General features: G+C 41.9%; 1 protein-coding gene across 2 annotated transcripts in view; it reads right to left on the reverse strand.

The window, feature by feature from the left end:
- Nucleotides 1-563: 563 nt before the first annotated feature.
- The window catches only part of LOC116220336 (interleukin-17 receptor E), a 46670-nt gene continuing 28864 nt past the window's right edge, over nucleotides 564-18369 (reverse strand). For both annotated transcript variants that reach the window (XM_042707687.1, XM_031566805.2), the window contains 8 exons: nucleotides 16603-16781; nucleotides 16399-16446; nucleotides 16216-16261; nucleotides 15965-16122; nucleotides 9661-9729; nucleotides 4102-4153; nucleotides 3419-3532; nucleotides 564-2933 (listed from right to left, as the gene is read on the reverse strand). In XM_042707687.1, the coding sequence (XP_042563621.1) occupies nucleotides 2092-2933; nucleotides 3419-3532; nucleotides 4102-4153; nucleotides 9661-9729; nucleotides 15965-16122; nucleotides 16216-16261; nucleotides 16399-16446; nucleotides 16603-16781 (1508 nt within the window). In that variant the 3' untranslated portion in view covers nucleotides 564-2091. The remainder of the gene's footprint in view (nucleotides 2934-3418; nucleotides 3533-4101; nucleotides 4154-9660; nucleotides 9730-15964; nucleotides 16123-16215; nucleotides 16262-16398; nucleotides 16447-16602; nucleotides 16782-18369) is intronic.

Consider the following 18369-nt stretch of genomic DNA (forward strand, 5'->3'; position numbering starts at 1 on the left):
ATTGTATTGCTTTTGATATTCATTTTAGCCTGTGTAAAGTTCATTTGTTTCAATGTACCGGTAGGCACCTGCGGCTTATAGACATGTGCGGCTTATTTATGTTCAAAATAATAATTATTTTTAAATTCAGTGGGTGTGCTCTCTTATATTCAGGTGCGCTCAATAGTCCGGAAATTACGGTATACACCTAATGGTGCGTGTGTGTGTGTGTGTGCACGCGCCTGCCTCATAACTAGTAACTAGCCAGCACTAGGGCCCGTCATAATAGCATGCACTGGGGCCTTACCTCACGCCACTGTGCTATACACCTCCCATCCATCCCAGAAGGCGCCATCTCTTTTATAGATATCTGGCTCCTCCTTTCTTTTCATGTCTGTCACAGCCTAGTTTATCCAATCAGAATTGGTTATTCCCATAAGGGATTTGTCCCGCCTCTTCCTCACACAACTTTACTGGCCTTTCTGGATCTTCGACCATCTCCGCTTAGCCAACAATACTGATTGTTCTCCGATAATGGTGGCTAATCTCTTGTGGTATTGTTTTTATTGCAGACAGCCATTTTGTTGTGTTACAGCCATTTTGTTTATTGATTCTAACTTTTCTTCAGATGTCCATGTTCCAGCATCAGTAATTCAAAATGCATCTCCCCTCTTTGAGGTATTCCAGCATCACTATGTAGCATAAGCAACTGATTAACACTATTTTAGCATTACATTCCTGTGACTATCAATAGTCTATGCAGCCTAATGAGCACATTTTACCTGTGCTATTCAGCCAAGCCAATTTAACCTTATCTTAGCACTTCCCATTCATCTATCAATGTCCTACACAGCATTATGAGCAATTAAACAGTGGAGTAATCGACCAAAGTCTCCCAGATGAGAAACAAGTCTGCTGGGGCATTCCCAGGCGGATTACATATGATTCACAGTTTAATTTTTCATGGAAAAATATCGTAGAAACAATCAACAATGTCAACAAGTTTCCTAAAACTTCTGTTGCTTGAGGTACGTAATTCATGCTCTGAGGCTATTCTCTAAAACTTAAGTTTCACTAAGCATAGCTGAAGTGATGATATGATAATGCCATAGTGGTATGTTTGTTCATTTTATTGGTGTTGGATGTATGTTTTGCATGTATGGGGTGTGACAAGAAGAGTGTGTAGATATGCAAAAATATAAAATCTTCAACTCTCCACCAGGGGCGAATCTAGGTTCCCACTTTTGAGGGGGCTAAGCCCCTAGATAAAACCTATTATTTTTCCTGTGACCCAGCAAAACTATGGGGGTCTAGGGGCATGCTCCCCTTATGTCTGTTTCCCACACGGGCCCCCTGGTGGTACGTCAGGCTAGCACATTGACCCAGGCGTGTGTTTTCTTTCCTTAGACATAGGTGATCTGGTCATCCAGATCTTCCTCGTCTATGATGGAGTCTGTTTTACCTTCAGACCCTGTCTCTACAGGTTCTAGTTGACCATTGCTGGCAGTTTCGGCCTCCTTCCACCATTCCTCCATGCTGTCATTGAGGACACAATAGAGAGACATTCTCGAGCATTCCTTTTATTCATCGATGCAGTCCATTATCAAAGTTGGCGTCTCAGTCAGCATTGGTCTTGGCCTCACTTCTGAGTTTTTTCAACTTGTGTATGGCTTGGTCAAAGGATGCAATTGTATTGACTACACATTCCAATAAAAATGCAAGTTATTTGAGCCTGAGGCTGTAGGTGTGGGCGCGGGACTGTACTTCTCAAAATGCAGGTAACAATAAGCTTCACTCCCTATTAAGGTCTACAATATCAACGTAACTTGCCTCAGGATGTGACATTTACACACTACACAAGACTGTGTTCAACAATGTCCATTACACAAACAATTTGTTGAATGGTTCAGGTTTTAGGGATGGACCTGCTGTGAATTCCAAGGCACTCCAAAACACACAATATGTCCAAAGACACCTTTGAAATTTATGTTAAGTAAAATATTCACTGGGATGACACATCTGTGCTGCTATGGCTTTAGCAAAGGGGATGAGAGAGAGAGAGATTGTCACTTTCCATATTAAACATCGTCTGTACACATTCCGCTCTGGAGCTCAGCCTTGATGGAGACAGTCCTGCAGTCTTTGTGCTAACCGCCATGACACATGGTGGGCCCACCAAGGCTCAGTCAGCCACAACCAGCAACTGGATGTTTTAATAGAGCCCATCCTCAGCTTTAACACAAGTTTAGGGAGATTCTGTGGCAGGTAGTATGTAGGCAGAGTGTGGAGCACAGCTGGAAGATCCCCATTGCTTTCACTTTCACTTTTCAAGCCTTTTTTCTGGAAATGAAGTACGATGAAATTGTCAATCTGGAGTCCTGACTGCAGTGCTGCTTGCACACAGGACAGAGTAGCAACAAGCACTGGAGCAGTCACTGAGGTCTTTTCTTCACATTGCTCTCTACATCCCTGCAGAGCTTTCTCTTGCCATTCTGCTTTCTGAGTTGCTATAGGGCTTTCTATGTCTTTCTGAGCTGCTCCATGGCTTTCTATGTCTTTCTCTCCCTTTAATGTGCAGGTCCACTCTTTCTGTTTAGAATCATTTGTATCAAGGTTTTGGTTATTCTCAGTTCTTGCCAGTTGCACATATTCTAAGTTAAATGCACTTTTCTTTCCACCCTCTCCCTTCCATTTCCAGGTACCAGAGGCACTGGAACTCCAAGCAATTAGTACCATGCCTCCAGTCTGTAACACAGTGTGGCACTGAGCATGGAGCCAGGGGACGGGCCCCAGATGAGCTATCGAGTCCTGTGAGGCACAGTGGTCCCACAGAGCAAGCCGCACACTGCAGTGGAGCTCTGCTTGTAGGCCAGAAGCAAGAGCTAATACTGCTGAGATGTGACTAGCGTCATCTGAGGAACTTACTAGCAAAACAGGTCTATTGGAACCACAACCTAGAGAAAGAGAGAAAGATGGAGAATGAGGGAACAACTGAGTGAGAGATCAGAAGTGGTTTTAACATTTGTTGAGATTTTGTAATGCCTAATAATAAGGTCAACAACCACAGATCAAGGCAGTGTGGCAAGGCTGTGGTAAAGTAGCTGAACAATGGTTTATTCTTAAAACTACTGAGATGGATGAATTTATTTACGTAAGACATAAGATCGACCAGTTTAAATCAGTAGGGCTATATATTGAGCAAAGACAGGACATGAATAAAAGCAGAGGACATATAATTTAAGCAGTGCAATGTCATTGTGAATCTATTCAAATTGAAATTCAAAACAAATTGAGACTGATGCTTGGTCTCAACCGGCATTGTTTTCAGATAAATATAATGTACAGTGAAATGATATCCAATACCATTAGAAAGAGAGAGAGAGTGGGGTGTGACTTACACACATGTACTATTTCATTTAGTCAGTTCTGAAAACATTACCTGAGAATCTTTTAGAAAACTGGTGACAAGCAACATTTCCCAGGACTACTAAAGTAAGCAGAAAAGCCAGTGTTGCCCCAACAATTAGACCCCATCTTCTGTGCATCTGTGGGTCTGGTAAATCAAACAATACATTAACGCATGTTGTACACACAGCCTTTCAGAACAAGTTCAGGATAATTTACTCTCAAAGTATATGTTACATTCTAATATATGTGGATACTACTATTCATCACTACTATAAATCAAGAGCAATGGGCGGACAGTGACCACACATATACAATGCACCTAGGCAAACTAAAGCACCACTTATGAAAAATGTATGGGAACTAAAAATATGATCCCAAACAAGTGTGCCGTATTAACTATTATAGTTAACTTTACTAAAAGAAATAGAGAAAGAGTAGACTGAGAGGAATAGATAGAAAGATGGATAGATAGAGAGATGGATAGATAGAAAGATGGATAGATAGAGAGATGGAAGGTGTCTCTTATCAACATCACATCAAAAATCAACAAAATACATATTTTGCTCAGGAATGCCCAAACGTCTGCATACAACTGTAGCTGCAAATTGCATTACAATTTGATAGACTCTGCTTTCACCATGACCGCACATCATTACTGATGGCAATGTTCTTATTGCTGTTATTACTGTTGTAGATGAGAATAATTATACTGACAGTCCAGGCAAAATATTCTTCTCCCATGGAGAACTGGTTGAAGTCTCCACACCTAAAAAAATGAAGAATTCAGTTTCATAAGATAGATCACAAAAACATCCAGTGCAGTTCAGTTCAGTGCATAAGACAGATCACAAAAACATCCAGTGCAGTTCAGCAGGAATAATGTAGTGAGAGCAGCTGGGTGATATTCTGATGTGGACAGTACTCTTCTTCCTATGAAGCTGAACTTGAATAAAATCACACCACAACTCATCAATGTTTTTTTAATTAGGAGTTTCTAAAGATGGGTTTCCTACCCATTTTTTCTGCCCTCAAATTGGTACGTTTTTATGGCACTATTATCTAGCGCTAGCTATCATAGCACTACTTGTTGCTACTACCACTTGCTTTATTTAGGGTGACCAGACGTCCTCTTTTGCCCGGACATGTCCGAGACCTAAAAAATGAGTCCGTCAGGGATTCCAAAATCGTCCGGGATTTTGCCTCGTCGGATATTTGTGTTGCGTTTTTTCTGGGTCTTTCACAAACTAGTTAATATACCCTCCCCCTGCTCACTTCCACTCGCTTTGCATTCACATAGTCATGGTGCCGCATGCTATACCAGGGGTGTAACTATAGACAGTGCAGGAAGTGCGGTTGCACTGGGGCCCGACAATGCGTTTATCGGAAGTGTTAGTCTCACAGTGTCGCTATGTAAACACGCCTGTGCAGTGTTGCCAACTCCTCTGTAAGGAAAATCTCTGTTAGCTCTCCCAAAAGTCGCCAGAAGTCGCTAGATGACGTAATCAACTAATTTGCATAATATGCAAATAAGCTGCGCATGCGCACAATATACAATTCTGAGAGAGGTACAATTTGCGCACGATTACAAATTTTAACAAAGTTCTAATATTTTGTTCTATTATTCCGCGCAGGCGCTGGGTGAGTGGAGAGGAGACGACGACAGCCCTCGCTGTACTCAGCTCTCGTGAGATCGGTTGTAACATGAACTGCAGAACGGGATATGTGAGATGCTTTTTCAGTGCTTTGTCAACACAATAATCCACCAAATGACAAAAAAAGTCGCTAGATTTGTCGCTAGTCGCTTTTTGCTAATTAAGTCGCCAAGGGGGTCTGGAAAGTCGCCAGATATAGCGACAAAGTCGCCAAGTTGGCAACACTGCGCCTGTGATCAAAGATAAATTATAATATAGTTAAAGAGTACTTTATGCCAGTGGTTCTCAACCCTTGGGTCGCGGGAGTTTCTGAAAGGGTCGCGAGACGAATTATAAATGTAAAACTTTGTTTTCAAGCAATGCTCCCTCTATCCATTAGGGAATCCCTGCCCCCAGTTCTGACATTAAACTACATGAGCCGGCACTGGTTCTGCATGTAGGCCTATCTTACAATAACATGTTCGAACATTCAGCCAATCAAATTTGCATATCAGATATTTCAAATGTATCAACATGTAAAACGTCACTGTACTGCGCGACGATATACTCTGACATGACCGTAGGATGTCGACTAGTTTAGGCACATTTTTTTTTATACATTTCTTAAAGTCAACAGAAAATCTTCGAGTAAAACGAGTACCAGCTCAGATATATCTTCTTCTGAAGAACCAAGGAGGAAATATTTACGGGCGTACGATCCGGTATTTCTGAAATATGGATTTACGTATTGCGTAAAGAATGGTGAGCTCAGCCGTTGTGTGCTATGCAACGAAATACTAGCTAATGAAAGCCTGAAGCCTTCAAAATTGCAGATACATTTTGAAACAAAGCACGCCAACTATAAAGATAAAGACTTCATTTTTTTTTAAACGTGTGAGCCAAAACCTTGAGGCATCCCAAAAGACATTTGAACGTGCCATCACTGTTCAGGAGCAGGCAGTGCGTCCTATCTGCTCTCCTGCCGGCTAGCCAAAGGCAAAAAGGCCCATACGGTTGCAGAAGTTGCCATCGATATGTGCACTGCACTCATAGGTGAAAAAGAAGCAGCGACATTAAAGACAATTCCCCTGTCAAACGACACTGTTCATATGAGGATATGTGACATGTCCAATGATGTTGAGCAGCAGATCACTGAACGTCTCTGCGCTTGTGACTTTTTCGCCTTACAACTCGATGAAGCCACAGACGTGGCTAGCCGTGCCATTATCTTGGTTTATGTGCGGTATGTGCGGAATGATGACTTTGAAGAGCAGATCTTATTTAATGCAGATTTGCCAAAATCTACCAATGCAGCAGAGATTTTTTCTGCAATGGACACATACTTTAACTCAGTCAGCTCTCCTGGTCAAAGTGTGTTGGTGTGACAACGGATGGGGCAGCCACCGGGCAGTGAGTCCATCTCTAAAAAGGTGAACATGTAAGTCCATGGATTCTTCTTTAGAAGTTCATAATTTCCTTTGAAAATTTCCTTTGATCCATGATTTCTCAAAGAAGTTGAACATATAGGCTTAAGTCCATGATTGCATAACTGATCCTGCCTGTTAAACAGTTGCATGTGTTTTCAATGGTAAAACAGTGGTATAGTATTAAGCCTAGTGGTAGTAATGATAATAATAATACAATTGTTAAATTATTGGCCTGATGATTCATGCTGATTATGAATTGTTGGGTCACGACTGCACTGGTATCTATTTGATCATGTGACGAGACGATACGATATAGCTAGTTTAGGCGCAAAATCTGAACGTCAGGCTGACTGAGCACAGCCAGAGGCACAGCACATCTGCAAGCTGAACGATGCCTTTCAAACATAAAAGTGGTGATGCTTTTTCAATGGATAGAACAGCCAGCCCATTCAGCCTCTCCTGCTCCATGCTGCCCCTCAGGTAGGTCTTAATGAATTTAAATTTTTAATTTTTAGTTTTACCTTGTAATATAGCTCATCATTGCCCACGAGCTGATGACCACTACAACAGGGACATAGCAATAACATTTCCTGCGCAGCTGCTATCATTCAAGCTGCCGTGCCCCTATTTAACAGGTTGTTATAATTTCGAAGTCAGGACGCCGCCGAGCGCCTGATTGATTGTGTGTTTTTCAGATGTGGGTCAAGCTGCTGTGTGTGCCGCCACACCAAATCGTGCTTTTCATCAGTGTTTTTAAGAACGCTTCAGCACTTTGACCATCTGCTTACATTACCATGTGTCAGAATGCTATCCATGTTGTTGATAGCTTTCTCAATGACCGGCTATTGTATTGGGAAAGTAGACAGAAGTAACTAATTTGACCGTAAAATCCAACACATTGTTGATAATATATATATACATATACGCCTAATGGGGGATGTGTGTGTGTGTGTGTGTGTGCGCACCCGGGTGCCTCATAATTAGTAACTAGCGTGCACTAGGGCCCGTCATAATAGCTTGCACTGGGGCCCGTCATAATTACCTTATGCCACTGTGCACCCTACCCATGACGTTAGCACTCTGCAAGAAAGTTAGGCTAGCTAACAATATACATTTTGCTGGCTGACAGACACCTAGCCAGTGTTGTGCAAGTTCACACCTCTCATGAACAGTTCATACAAGAAAACATGAATAGTTCACGTTCATAGTTCACCATTTAAATTCTGAACTAGTTCATAGTTCAGTTAATTTGATAGTTTTAAGGTGGAAAGTAAGAATGAAAGACTTAACTTGTTTTTTAAAGAAAACTGTATCCATCACTACCCCTTGCCCTAAACTGCACTTCATATGTATCAATTCCTAAAATAATTTTTCAGGAGGACATCATTTGCACAGAAAGGTGAGATTTTTACTGTTGGAAACTTTATCAGACAGTGTGTAAAAATCCTGCACATAATAATAAGGTGCATCGGATGTACTCGCTGAGTCTGCGTCTCTGTTTTTGCTTTCACTTGCCATTTTTATATGAGACCGAGAGCTGTTCTTGGAATACATTGCTTGTTTGGTATACGTGTGTGTGCGATGATTCATGCGTAACGTAGTGCGAAGTCGAGTTAGTTGGTTTAGGTTAGGCCACATCGCGGAAATTATACGGGTACTGAGCAATGACATGGTGCAAGCATTCGATTTAGACAGCGTCTCTCCTCAGTGGCGCCAGACCTCAGATAATATGAATGTGTTCACCGTTAAAATTCATTATTTGTCATTAGGTTGCGTTCAGTTCATCGTTCTCATAAAAATGAACGTGCTCAATGAACGCGTTCTTTTGAACTTGTTCATGCACAACACTGCACCTCGCAAATCATATAAAGCATTATTGTTTTTTACAATAACGGTGTCGTTGAATAGTGCAGTGGCTTTTCTTCTTTTTTCTCTTAGATTTGTTTATTTATTACAAACTAATTACATTTATATACCAAACACAGCCATCAGCGGATTTTGGTCCGCTATATTTGTTTATGCAGTTTTTTGCAGTTGCTTGAGGGAGCTACTTCGAAACAGACTGTTATGGGGGCAGTTTGAAGGCATTCTAGCAGAGAGTTATATCAGTTTAGAACAGTCCTTGATAACTCACTGTCATGTTAGATACCCTGCTGAGATAGCATTTTACCACGATTCAAACACACCCAATGTATGCCAACCTTGCCATACAGGCCAACTTCCAGAACATCTTCTCCATGTAATACAGGTTATACAGGTCATGTAATACAATTCCCAGGTCCCCAAGTAGTCTGTGAGCACCTCAGCCATAACCACTGCTTGCTTTTTCAGAAGCGTGAGACAATTCCTATAAAGCTCCTGTGACTGACCTTCCTCGAAAACCAAAATCCAACAGAAGCGTTGTGGATGATTTAGCCTGAAAGCCTCTCACACCTATTTCCATTGGTCTTGTGTGTGCTTTCCAACCTCATTCCCTCACTTCCGCTACCAGTTCACCATACTTTAGCTTCTTCCTTTCAAAGGCTTCCTCAATTACATCTTCAAAGGGAATCGTTACCTCAGTAAAGTTAAACACACCATGTCTGGTCTCAGCAGTCGCAACATTACACTGAGGAACTTGAAGTTGCCTTTCAACATCAACCAGCAATCTCCAATCCTGCGGTTTTGTTTGGTGATGATACGCAGATGTACCTGCCCATTAGATCTTCAGCTCCTGAGTTAGGGTTAGGGTTACTGTATTACTGTCGCAACCTTTTTACCTGTCTGAACCAAAAATCTATTAAATCGGCTCCAGACTGTACGGTCAGGCTTCTAACCAGAACCAAGAAAATGTAATCACAAGTGTTAGGCTCTCTACACTGGCCCAGTTCATCCATTGCCCTTGATTTGCTTGAGAAGCTGCTGCTCGTCTTCCTCTTGCTCGCAACGTAGCCCTATGCTTTCCATCTGTCACCTAACCCAAACTCTGCTCTTCACTCTTCTACCTGTCCACTGATATTCCTATGAAGTAATGCACCTTGTGTATATTGAACTCCTTCTCGTGGATTTTTCTCTAGATACCCTCATATGCTCTCACGTCATTGGCAACAATTGAAAAAAATATGCTGGTGCTCACAAAAAATTCTATATGCACACACGCCTTTAAACTGGAGCTTCAAATATAAAGAGAATATTTGCCTACAACTAGTGGTTTAATTTTTAAGATTGAGTCTTACCTGTACACACATCCCAAGAGAGCGAAAGGGAAGTGATAACACCAGCTGCACTAGGCTGCTGCCCCCCTCCTGTTGAACAGTCACAGTTCATTAGAAACTATATTTTAATAACACTGGGTCTCATAAAAGAAATACAGCATGATGTAGCCTACAGTCCCACACATTCTTAGGATCATTCAGCAGGATTTAAAGAAGGGAGGCCCAGCAATGAGAAGGAAGAAGAAGTTAATTTGAACAAAGCTAGTGTTGCTGTTCAAGTTCTACATAACTAAAATGTATTAAGCTTGGATGAATAACAATGTCCTGCTCCTTAACACAGATCAGTCCTGCTCCTTAACACAGATCAGTTATGATCTCACTAACATGTAACACATACCCAGGGGCGGACTGGGGGAAAAAAGTGGCCCGGGAGTTACTGTCAGACCGGCCCACTTAATACACGGCGCACTGCCCACTCAATACACGACGCGTTGCCCACTCAAAGCATTGCACGTATCGACCAGTCAATGGCCTACTTGGAAAAATACCCATACGCTTAACATTACTTTAGATGATTACAAAGAAATGACATCATATATGTTTTTTTTATAACATTTGGATTGGATCCACCAATTTGCCTGGATGGACACATGGAATAAAATGATATTGGCTATTGTAACACTCCAAGGTAGGTATAGTTTGCTTGATGAATATGCTTAACTCTGGGCTAGTATCAGATGGTTATATGTAGAACTACAGAGCCTTAAGGAATGAATGTCAGCAGAGAAAGACCACACAATTCAGTAGTTACATTAAGCAAGACAATTGTATCAATTTGTTATTAACTCATACAGCAATACCTTTTTGTCCACTAGATGGCATCACACAACAGAAATATTTCCCCTCTACCTACATAGCTAGAGTAGCTAGTTACAGGTGGAAAGCTATGAAAGAAAGTTGCATCCAGGAGCCTTCATAAGCAAACATGATGTGGCTCCACATTACAATATCCCACTTTTTCATTATCCACATGTCTCAAAAGTTGTATGATGTAACATAGCTTAACAGGTCACATGATATGTCTAGTAACAACATAGAGAAGGGGGCAACATATAAGTCAAAACCAACCATATTTATTGACTGATCTTGAAAGTAGTGGCTTACAAAAGCTAAATAAGTCATCACATAGAAAATAACTCAGTGTTAGTGCAAGAAGCAAACATTCACACTGTGAAACCTATGACAAGTGACAGTGGTATATAGGAATTAGTCACTTCACAGCCTGCTAGCCACGATTTTCTTTCATTCCAATTCTTGGATGTAGGATTCCCCCCCTTGTAGAAACCTGTTGAATGGATAAATTTGGTCTAGGAAGTCCTAAATGTTTTGTTGTCAATTTACCTTCATAAGTACGCCGACTTTCAAAGAGCGAATCGAGTTGTTGCACTGAATGTTAAAAATGGATTTAACATGAGTCAATGAGAGAGATCTGGGGCGATTTCAGTTTTGCCCCAAAAAGGGGCGGGGTCATTTCAAGCACCACGTTTGCCTGAGTGACTGTTGGCTGATTCGACAATGACATTCAGAGGCAGATCAGACGGTCTAGTGGTAGAATCCGACAGAAAAAAAAAATCCTTTTCCCGTAGGCAGTGCGTCGCCCTAATCGCCTTTATGGACAAGCCGCACCTGAACTATATTGTAGAAATGAACATTAGCCTACAGAACATACGATGGGGTGTGAACATCAGTGGTATCAGTAGTGTTGCATGCTGGGTGTGTGATTGTGTGTGTGTGTAGGGGTGTTGAAGGTGTCTGCAAGCGAGTGATGCAAGTGTTGAGTAGGCTAGAGTGATTGACATTTAATAACGCCTAAAACAAAGTTAGACTGACGGAAGACATTAGATGAGTAAAGAAGACACTAATTTCGAAAAATAGGCACCATGAGTGTGAATACAGATCGCGAGGAATGGTATAAAATTCAGTCAGTGAATTTCACATCGTATAGATATTCGAGTAAATTATACGTGTTCAGCGAAACATAGATTATAGTCAGTGCCGGCGAGGGCCGGGCGGCGTTTTGGGTGGGCCGGTATTTTGGACCATCCCAACCCCGTCGGCCCACCGGGGATTCCCCCGGTATCCCCGATGGCCAGTCCGCCCCTGCACATACCCTTTCAAGCTTCTCTCCTATGGAATAACATTCAAATCTCCATTCAAGAAGCGGACACGCTTTTTATCTTTAGGTATAGACTTAAAACCTTCCTATTTAGTGCATCCTATAGTTAGGAATGTTGCATCAAGGTCTGGCACCAATTGTGAAATACTTCTCATACACTATGCTGGGCACCCTCTCCACATCATGTTGTGTTATGCTGTTGAAGCTGACAATTGACAGTATTATTGTTTATTCTCTTTAGGTGACGTATATTGTACCCCAGTTTCGTCCCTTAACCAGGTTTGTATCCCAGGGGGGCTATTCCCCCCTGGATATAACTACATGGAGAAAGCCCGCAGCTCTGGTTGTGGTGGTGGACTAGTCATCATACACCGGCCTGAACTAAAACTGTCTCCTCTGCCAATGCCTGAATTTTCCTCTATGGAATGCTTGGCCTTCAAATGCAAACCTCCATACTCCATGACAGTGCTTCTCATATACCGTCCTCCAAAACCAAACCCATCTTTTCTACCTGAGATAAGTGATCTGCTTACATCACTTTGCACTATGTCAACTAACATTGTCATTGTTGGTGATTTAAATATCCATGTTGACAACCCCTCCTGTCAGTTTGCAGCAGATTTCCTGAGTATGCTTGAGTGTCTTGAGCATGTTGAGGTTCCTACTCACACCAAGGGGCACACTCTGGACCTGGTTATCACTGACTCTGCTCCCATCAGTAACCTACAGGTTTATGATATCGGTGTGTCCGACCACAAGGTGGTCTCAATGACCTTGACTTTTATGCTGCCTACTATTAGACCTAAGCGTCAAATGTCTTTCCGGAACTGGAAAAGCATTGACTCAGCCACCATGACCATGGATCTCCAGCTCATCACCTGCCCAGCCTCTGCATCAATGGATGAATTAGTGGAACTTTATAATACATCCCTGAGCAGTGTTTTTGATTTCCATGCCCCTGTCAAGACACGTGAGGTCAAATTCTCACGCTCCGCTCCTTGGTTCACACATGAGCTGCGAAAAAAAAAAAAAAACAGCTGGGCGTGTCCTGGAACGACGCTACAGACATTCTTGGCTCACTGTCCATGAACTGACTTTCCATGAACATCAAAGGGCCTACTCCAACTCCCTTAAAAATGCCAATTCCAGCTTAATCGATAAAAACCCTGGCAACTCTAAACTGCTTTTTTCCACCATAAACCATCTCCTGAAGCCACAACAATCCTCTTCAACTGAGGCTACAGAGGAGCAATGCAACAGCTTCATTGACTTTTTCAGATCCAAGGTCAACAACATTCGCTCTGTGATGTCCAGCTCTCCATCTCTGCTTCCCTATGACACCAACACCTTATCTGCAAGTGTGCTGTCTCCTCTACATCTCGCTGAGGTTCAGGAGAGCCATGTTGAGGAAATCCTCAGAAAAATTGAATCCTGTACCTGTACCCTGGACCCCATTCCCGCTGCTCTGCTCAAGTCACACATCCCCACTCTTAGTCCTTTCATCACCAAAGTTGTTGACCTTTCCCTTCAGTCTGGCTATGTCCCACCTGCTCTCAAGGTTGCGGTCATCCGTCCCCTTCTCAAGAAGCCCACCCTGGACCCGGAGGTTCTAGCAAACTACAGGTCTATCTCAAACCTTGCCTTCCTGTCCAAGGTGTTAGAGAAGGTAGTTGCTTCTCAACTTCAGGACCACCTCAAACACAACAACTTGTTTGAAAAATTCAGTCAGGATTCCGTTCAGCCCACAGCACTGAAACAGCTTTGCTAAGGGTAAATGAATGACCTGCTGATGACGGCCGATGCAGGATCATACGAATGTCTGCTGATGACACGACCGAGGGGGAGGATGTAAATAATGAAGAGGATGGGGCCGAGGACCGACCACAGGAGACAGGGAGCAGTCTGGACTTGCATCTTCCCAGTGAGACATATTCAGTTCTGCCAGAAAGGTAGGACTGAAACCACTTGAGTGCAGAGTCTGATAGTCCAATGGTGGTGTGGAGGCGCTCTAGGAGGATAGTGTGATCCACTGTGTCAAATGCAGCAGTCAGGTCCAGGAGGATGAGGAGTGAGGGTGATCCTGCATCGGCTGTCATCAGCAGGTCATTCATCACCCTTAGCAAAGCTGTTTCAGTGCTGTCTTTCCACTGTTATGCTGACGACACACAGCTTTACATCAAAACTGCCCCAAGCCCCACTGCGGCCATGTCATGTTTTACCGCCTGTCTTGGGGAGATAAAGGCAAGGATGAGCAACAACTTTCTCCAGCTAAACAGTAGCAAAACCGAAGCACTTCTTGTTGGCACCCCACACCAGGTTCAGATATCCTCCATAACTCATCTCACCTTCGACGGCCAGGTCATACCCCTCTCCTCCACAGTCACTAATCTCGGAGTTAGGTTTGACCCTCACCTGACCTTTAATGACCATATAAAACACCTGTGCAAAACCTGCTTTTATAATCTAAAAAACATCTCCAAACTCCACCCCACTTTAACCTGGTCAGATGCAGAGAAGCTCGTCCACGCTTTTATCTCCTCAAGACTGGACTATTGTAATTCGCTTTTCTCTGGGATCACTGGCAAGGACATGCAGAAGCTGCAATACATCCAAAACAGCGCTGCCAGGATCCTGATGAGAGTCCGGAAATATGAGCACATAACATCAATATTACACTCACTACACTGGCTCCCTGTCTCTTTCCGCATTGACTACAAAGTCCTAATACTCACCCATACATGCATAAATGGGCATCCACCTACCTGCAAGAACTAATTACTCCCAAAACCTCCACCTGCACCCTCAGATCTGCAAACAGCTCTCTCCTCCGCGTCCCCAACACCAAGCTCCGCACTATGGGTGACCGGGCCTTTTGCTCGGCAGCGCCACGCTTATGGAACAGCCTCCCTGACCACCTAAGGGCAACGCAGACGCTGGACTCCTTTAAAACTGAGATTCTTTTGAATGAAGTGCATTACAAATAAAATAAATTATTATTATTATTATTATTATTATTATTATTATTAAAACTGGACTAAAAACATTTTTATTCAGGAATGCGTTTTTGGCTTTGTGATACATCACTGTCACTAAGTTTTCTATTATGCTTATGTTTACTACGTAGTTTTATTTAGGTTATGTCCAGGGTAAGAAGACATTTAAGAAGACACATAAGAAAATGTTCCACAATGAGATCCATTGTTCCTCATAACCATATCCATTAAGTACAACTATATGCATTGGCAGCCGAACCCAACACCACTCACTTTGTATCTTTCTTCCCCTCCTTGTCTAGACTATCTACGCGGTGGGATGCTGCTGTAGTCTCTCCACCTACTTGCACAAACCCTTGGCCAACACCTACCCACCCCCACCACACTGTCATGCACTTAGTCTACCCCATACTCTGTGCTAGCAATGTAAATCATTGCCACCATAGTTTTCTGTTCCATTAGTCTACTTACCCTTGTAATACAACCCCAAATCAGAAAAAGTTGGGACGATATGGAATATCTTGTATTTCATTGCAGACAGTATGAACACAAGATATTTCATGTTTTGTCTGGTCAACTTCATTTGATTTGTAAATATACATCCATTCCTGCCATTCAGGCCTGCAACACATTCCAAAAAAAGTTGGGACGGGGGCAATTTAGGGGTAGTAATGAGGTAGCCAAAATGAGGCAGGATGCTGACAGGCTGCGTTAACGGACTAGTTGACTTGCAGTTGTGTGGTGTATTATGACTACTTCTTTGGTAACCCTCAGAGTGGAAATAGTCAAGTCATGTGATAGTCATATGATACCCTGCTTAAAAAAACATATTTTAAGATAGTTTAGGGTAGTGTAACCCATTTGAAGCAATTGCTCCTCCCTCATAGACCTAGGCTACATGAAACTTAGGAAACAATAAACTTGTCATTTCTGCAAAATGTCATGAGTAATTATAAAAACCTGTCTAGCCAGTAAATATAAAAATCAGTCTTACCATGTTTTTTTCCCATTTTCAAGCCTGATAGGTGATGGGTTATCAGTGTAATAATTTATACATTAGGATAATGACAGCCGAGTCAGATAAAAAAAATCAAGATAAGGCTTTACCCACCAACATCTAATCCCAAAAACAAATGTATTCATATCTGTCATTTACCATGCAGACATTGCCTTCATCTCCTATAGCGACACATTCTTCTGCAACATGGGCACACAGCTGGCCTGCAAAACACGCAGGAATGTTGGATGTAATTGACACCCGCAGGTGTCCAGCAACTACTGCTAAATGAGTGACTTCCCACTGGTAGACATGACCTGGGAAAGCACAGGGGAGAAAGGGACAATCACAAGTGAGTGGTTTACTTGAGTGGTTTACTAAGAACTTATTTCCTAGTCGTATTTACTTACCAAACTTGAAGGGGCAGTGAACATAATGGCTGTTATTCAAAGACAACTATGAGAGTGAAAAATAAGTGTCACTCCTTACTATATCACAAAGTCATAAATTGTAAACATCAACATTTAATTTATCAGCTTTGTGTTCAGAAATGACTGTATCACTGTTTTATTATTTACTGCAGACAGCATTACCTGAATACACATCTGTGGGTGCCTGTCCACATCAGACACGTCATAGATCTGAAAGTGGTAATAGGAAGGTTCTCAATTTTCATCCACTTCAAAGGATACAGCATCATCAATATTATCCCAAAGCTTCCATGATCATTTTCTTCTGCATTAAAATCCAAGTCCAAAATATTAAAATGTCAGAATTCAACTTTGAATAATACCTACCAGACCAACTGCTTGTAGTGTGGTGTTAGGCAAAATGACACAGTCAGCCAGACTAGCACTGTTATTCCAGCAAAGCTTTGCAGAGGGAGATAGCTCGGCAGAGGGACAGAGGGGATGCCATGTCAGTTTGGAATTATTATAGACTCTTATTTCACCGGAGGACAACACATCCAGGACCCCTGCAGGATAGAAGATATATTGCAAATATTACTAAATCATTGCAAATTGTTGGAGTATATTTTGAGAGCTTAAAGAAACATCAAATCAAATCAAACTTTATATATATATATATATATATATATATATATATATATATACGGCGCATTTCGGTGGGGGGGTGTTACAAACACATTTTCCAGAGGGATGAAAAAAACATAACATGTAAGTGCAAACAAAGCACTCACATACACATGTACAGCAAACCCACTGAGAACAGATACATATTATGGAGAATAATAGGTAAGATTAAAGAGGTATGTCTTAAGTTCACGTTTAAAGGTTTCCTCCATTTGAGCCATTCTTAGGTCCTCTGGCAGAATATTCCAAAGGCTGGGAGCATAGAAACTGTATAGCTCTGATAATTGATGTTGTGCCTCCTAATGACACTGCCAAGGGGTGTACATGTACATGTATAGAATGAAAAGTAAGGGCCCTAAAATGGATCCTTGAGGGACCCCACAGTTCATTCAGATGTTTTTTGAGCTGTGGTCTCCAAGGGTAACAAAGTAGCCCGGTGTCCACTTTTCTGCCCCTCTCACACAAAATAAATCCTACTGTCACTGTCATTAACTGGCAAAGAGTTAACCTCAATTAGTTTATTTTCAAACAAACGCACAAATGATTTTAAAACCTGATTATGTCTCCACGTGTAGCAACCCCAGGTCAGGCTATTTTTACATTCAGACAAAATATGTTTTAATGAGCTAACACTCAAACACAACTTGCAGCGTCGGGCTTCACCCACCGACTCTGTTTTGCAGAGGACATCATAGGTGGCTCCAATGGTACATGGAGCACTTGTTGTCTGTGTTATCTTGTCATCCATATAAGCTTGGATGGGAGGTAACCAGGTGCCATCCTGCAGCCTTTGACCACCAACAACCCATTAAGATGCCCTCATAATTACCTCCATTGCCATGGTGAAAGCCAACAGGGAAATATGCCCCTGACTAAACCAGAAATCTTCTCGGAGACCTGAAAGTAGCTGAATACCTTCCACAATATACTGTATGGCACTGATCCAAAAGCATAAAAGAGATCCAAAAATACCACACAGAGGTCTCTGCCTTCAGTTCTTGCTGCCTAAATTTGATGCAAAACCATGCTACTATGTTCCAAACATCCAGAAAAACCTGGGGTATTTGCTTTCTGTATGGAAATATCAGAAATCATCAGATAGGAGATCAATATCCTCGCTACCACACGAAAGAAAATCTTTGCTTCCACATTTAAAAAACTGATCTGTGAATTGGTCTATGTTCACAGCGTTCTTCTCCTTTGAAATGAAAATTCCACCTGCATCCTCAGAATTGTTCCTTTTTTCCATACCACTACCATGAGCTTCCATAGATATTTCAAAACATCAGGCGCTGCTTTATAGACACAATATGCATGATACAAACATTACCAACATGATAAAAACATTCCTAATTACATTTTTAATCAGTTAACCATTTCTGAAAAACCTCTTTCTTTCAATTTGTCTTGTTGAAAAAACAAACATTTGACATGTCAAGATGAATGAATGTAATATTAGTAGTAATATTA

This window comes from Clupea harengus, chromosome 4 (assembly GCF_900700415.2).
Source record: "Clupea harengus chromosome 4, Ch_v2.0.2, whole genome shotgun sequence".
In the NCBI taxonomy this organism is placed as follows: Eukaryota; Metazoa; Chordata; class Actinopteri; order Clupeiformes; family Clupeidae; genus Clupea; species Clupea harengus.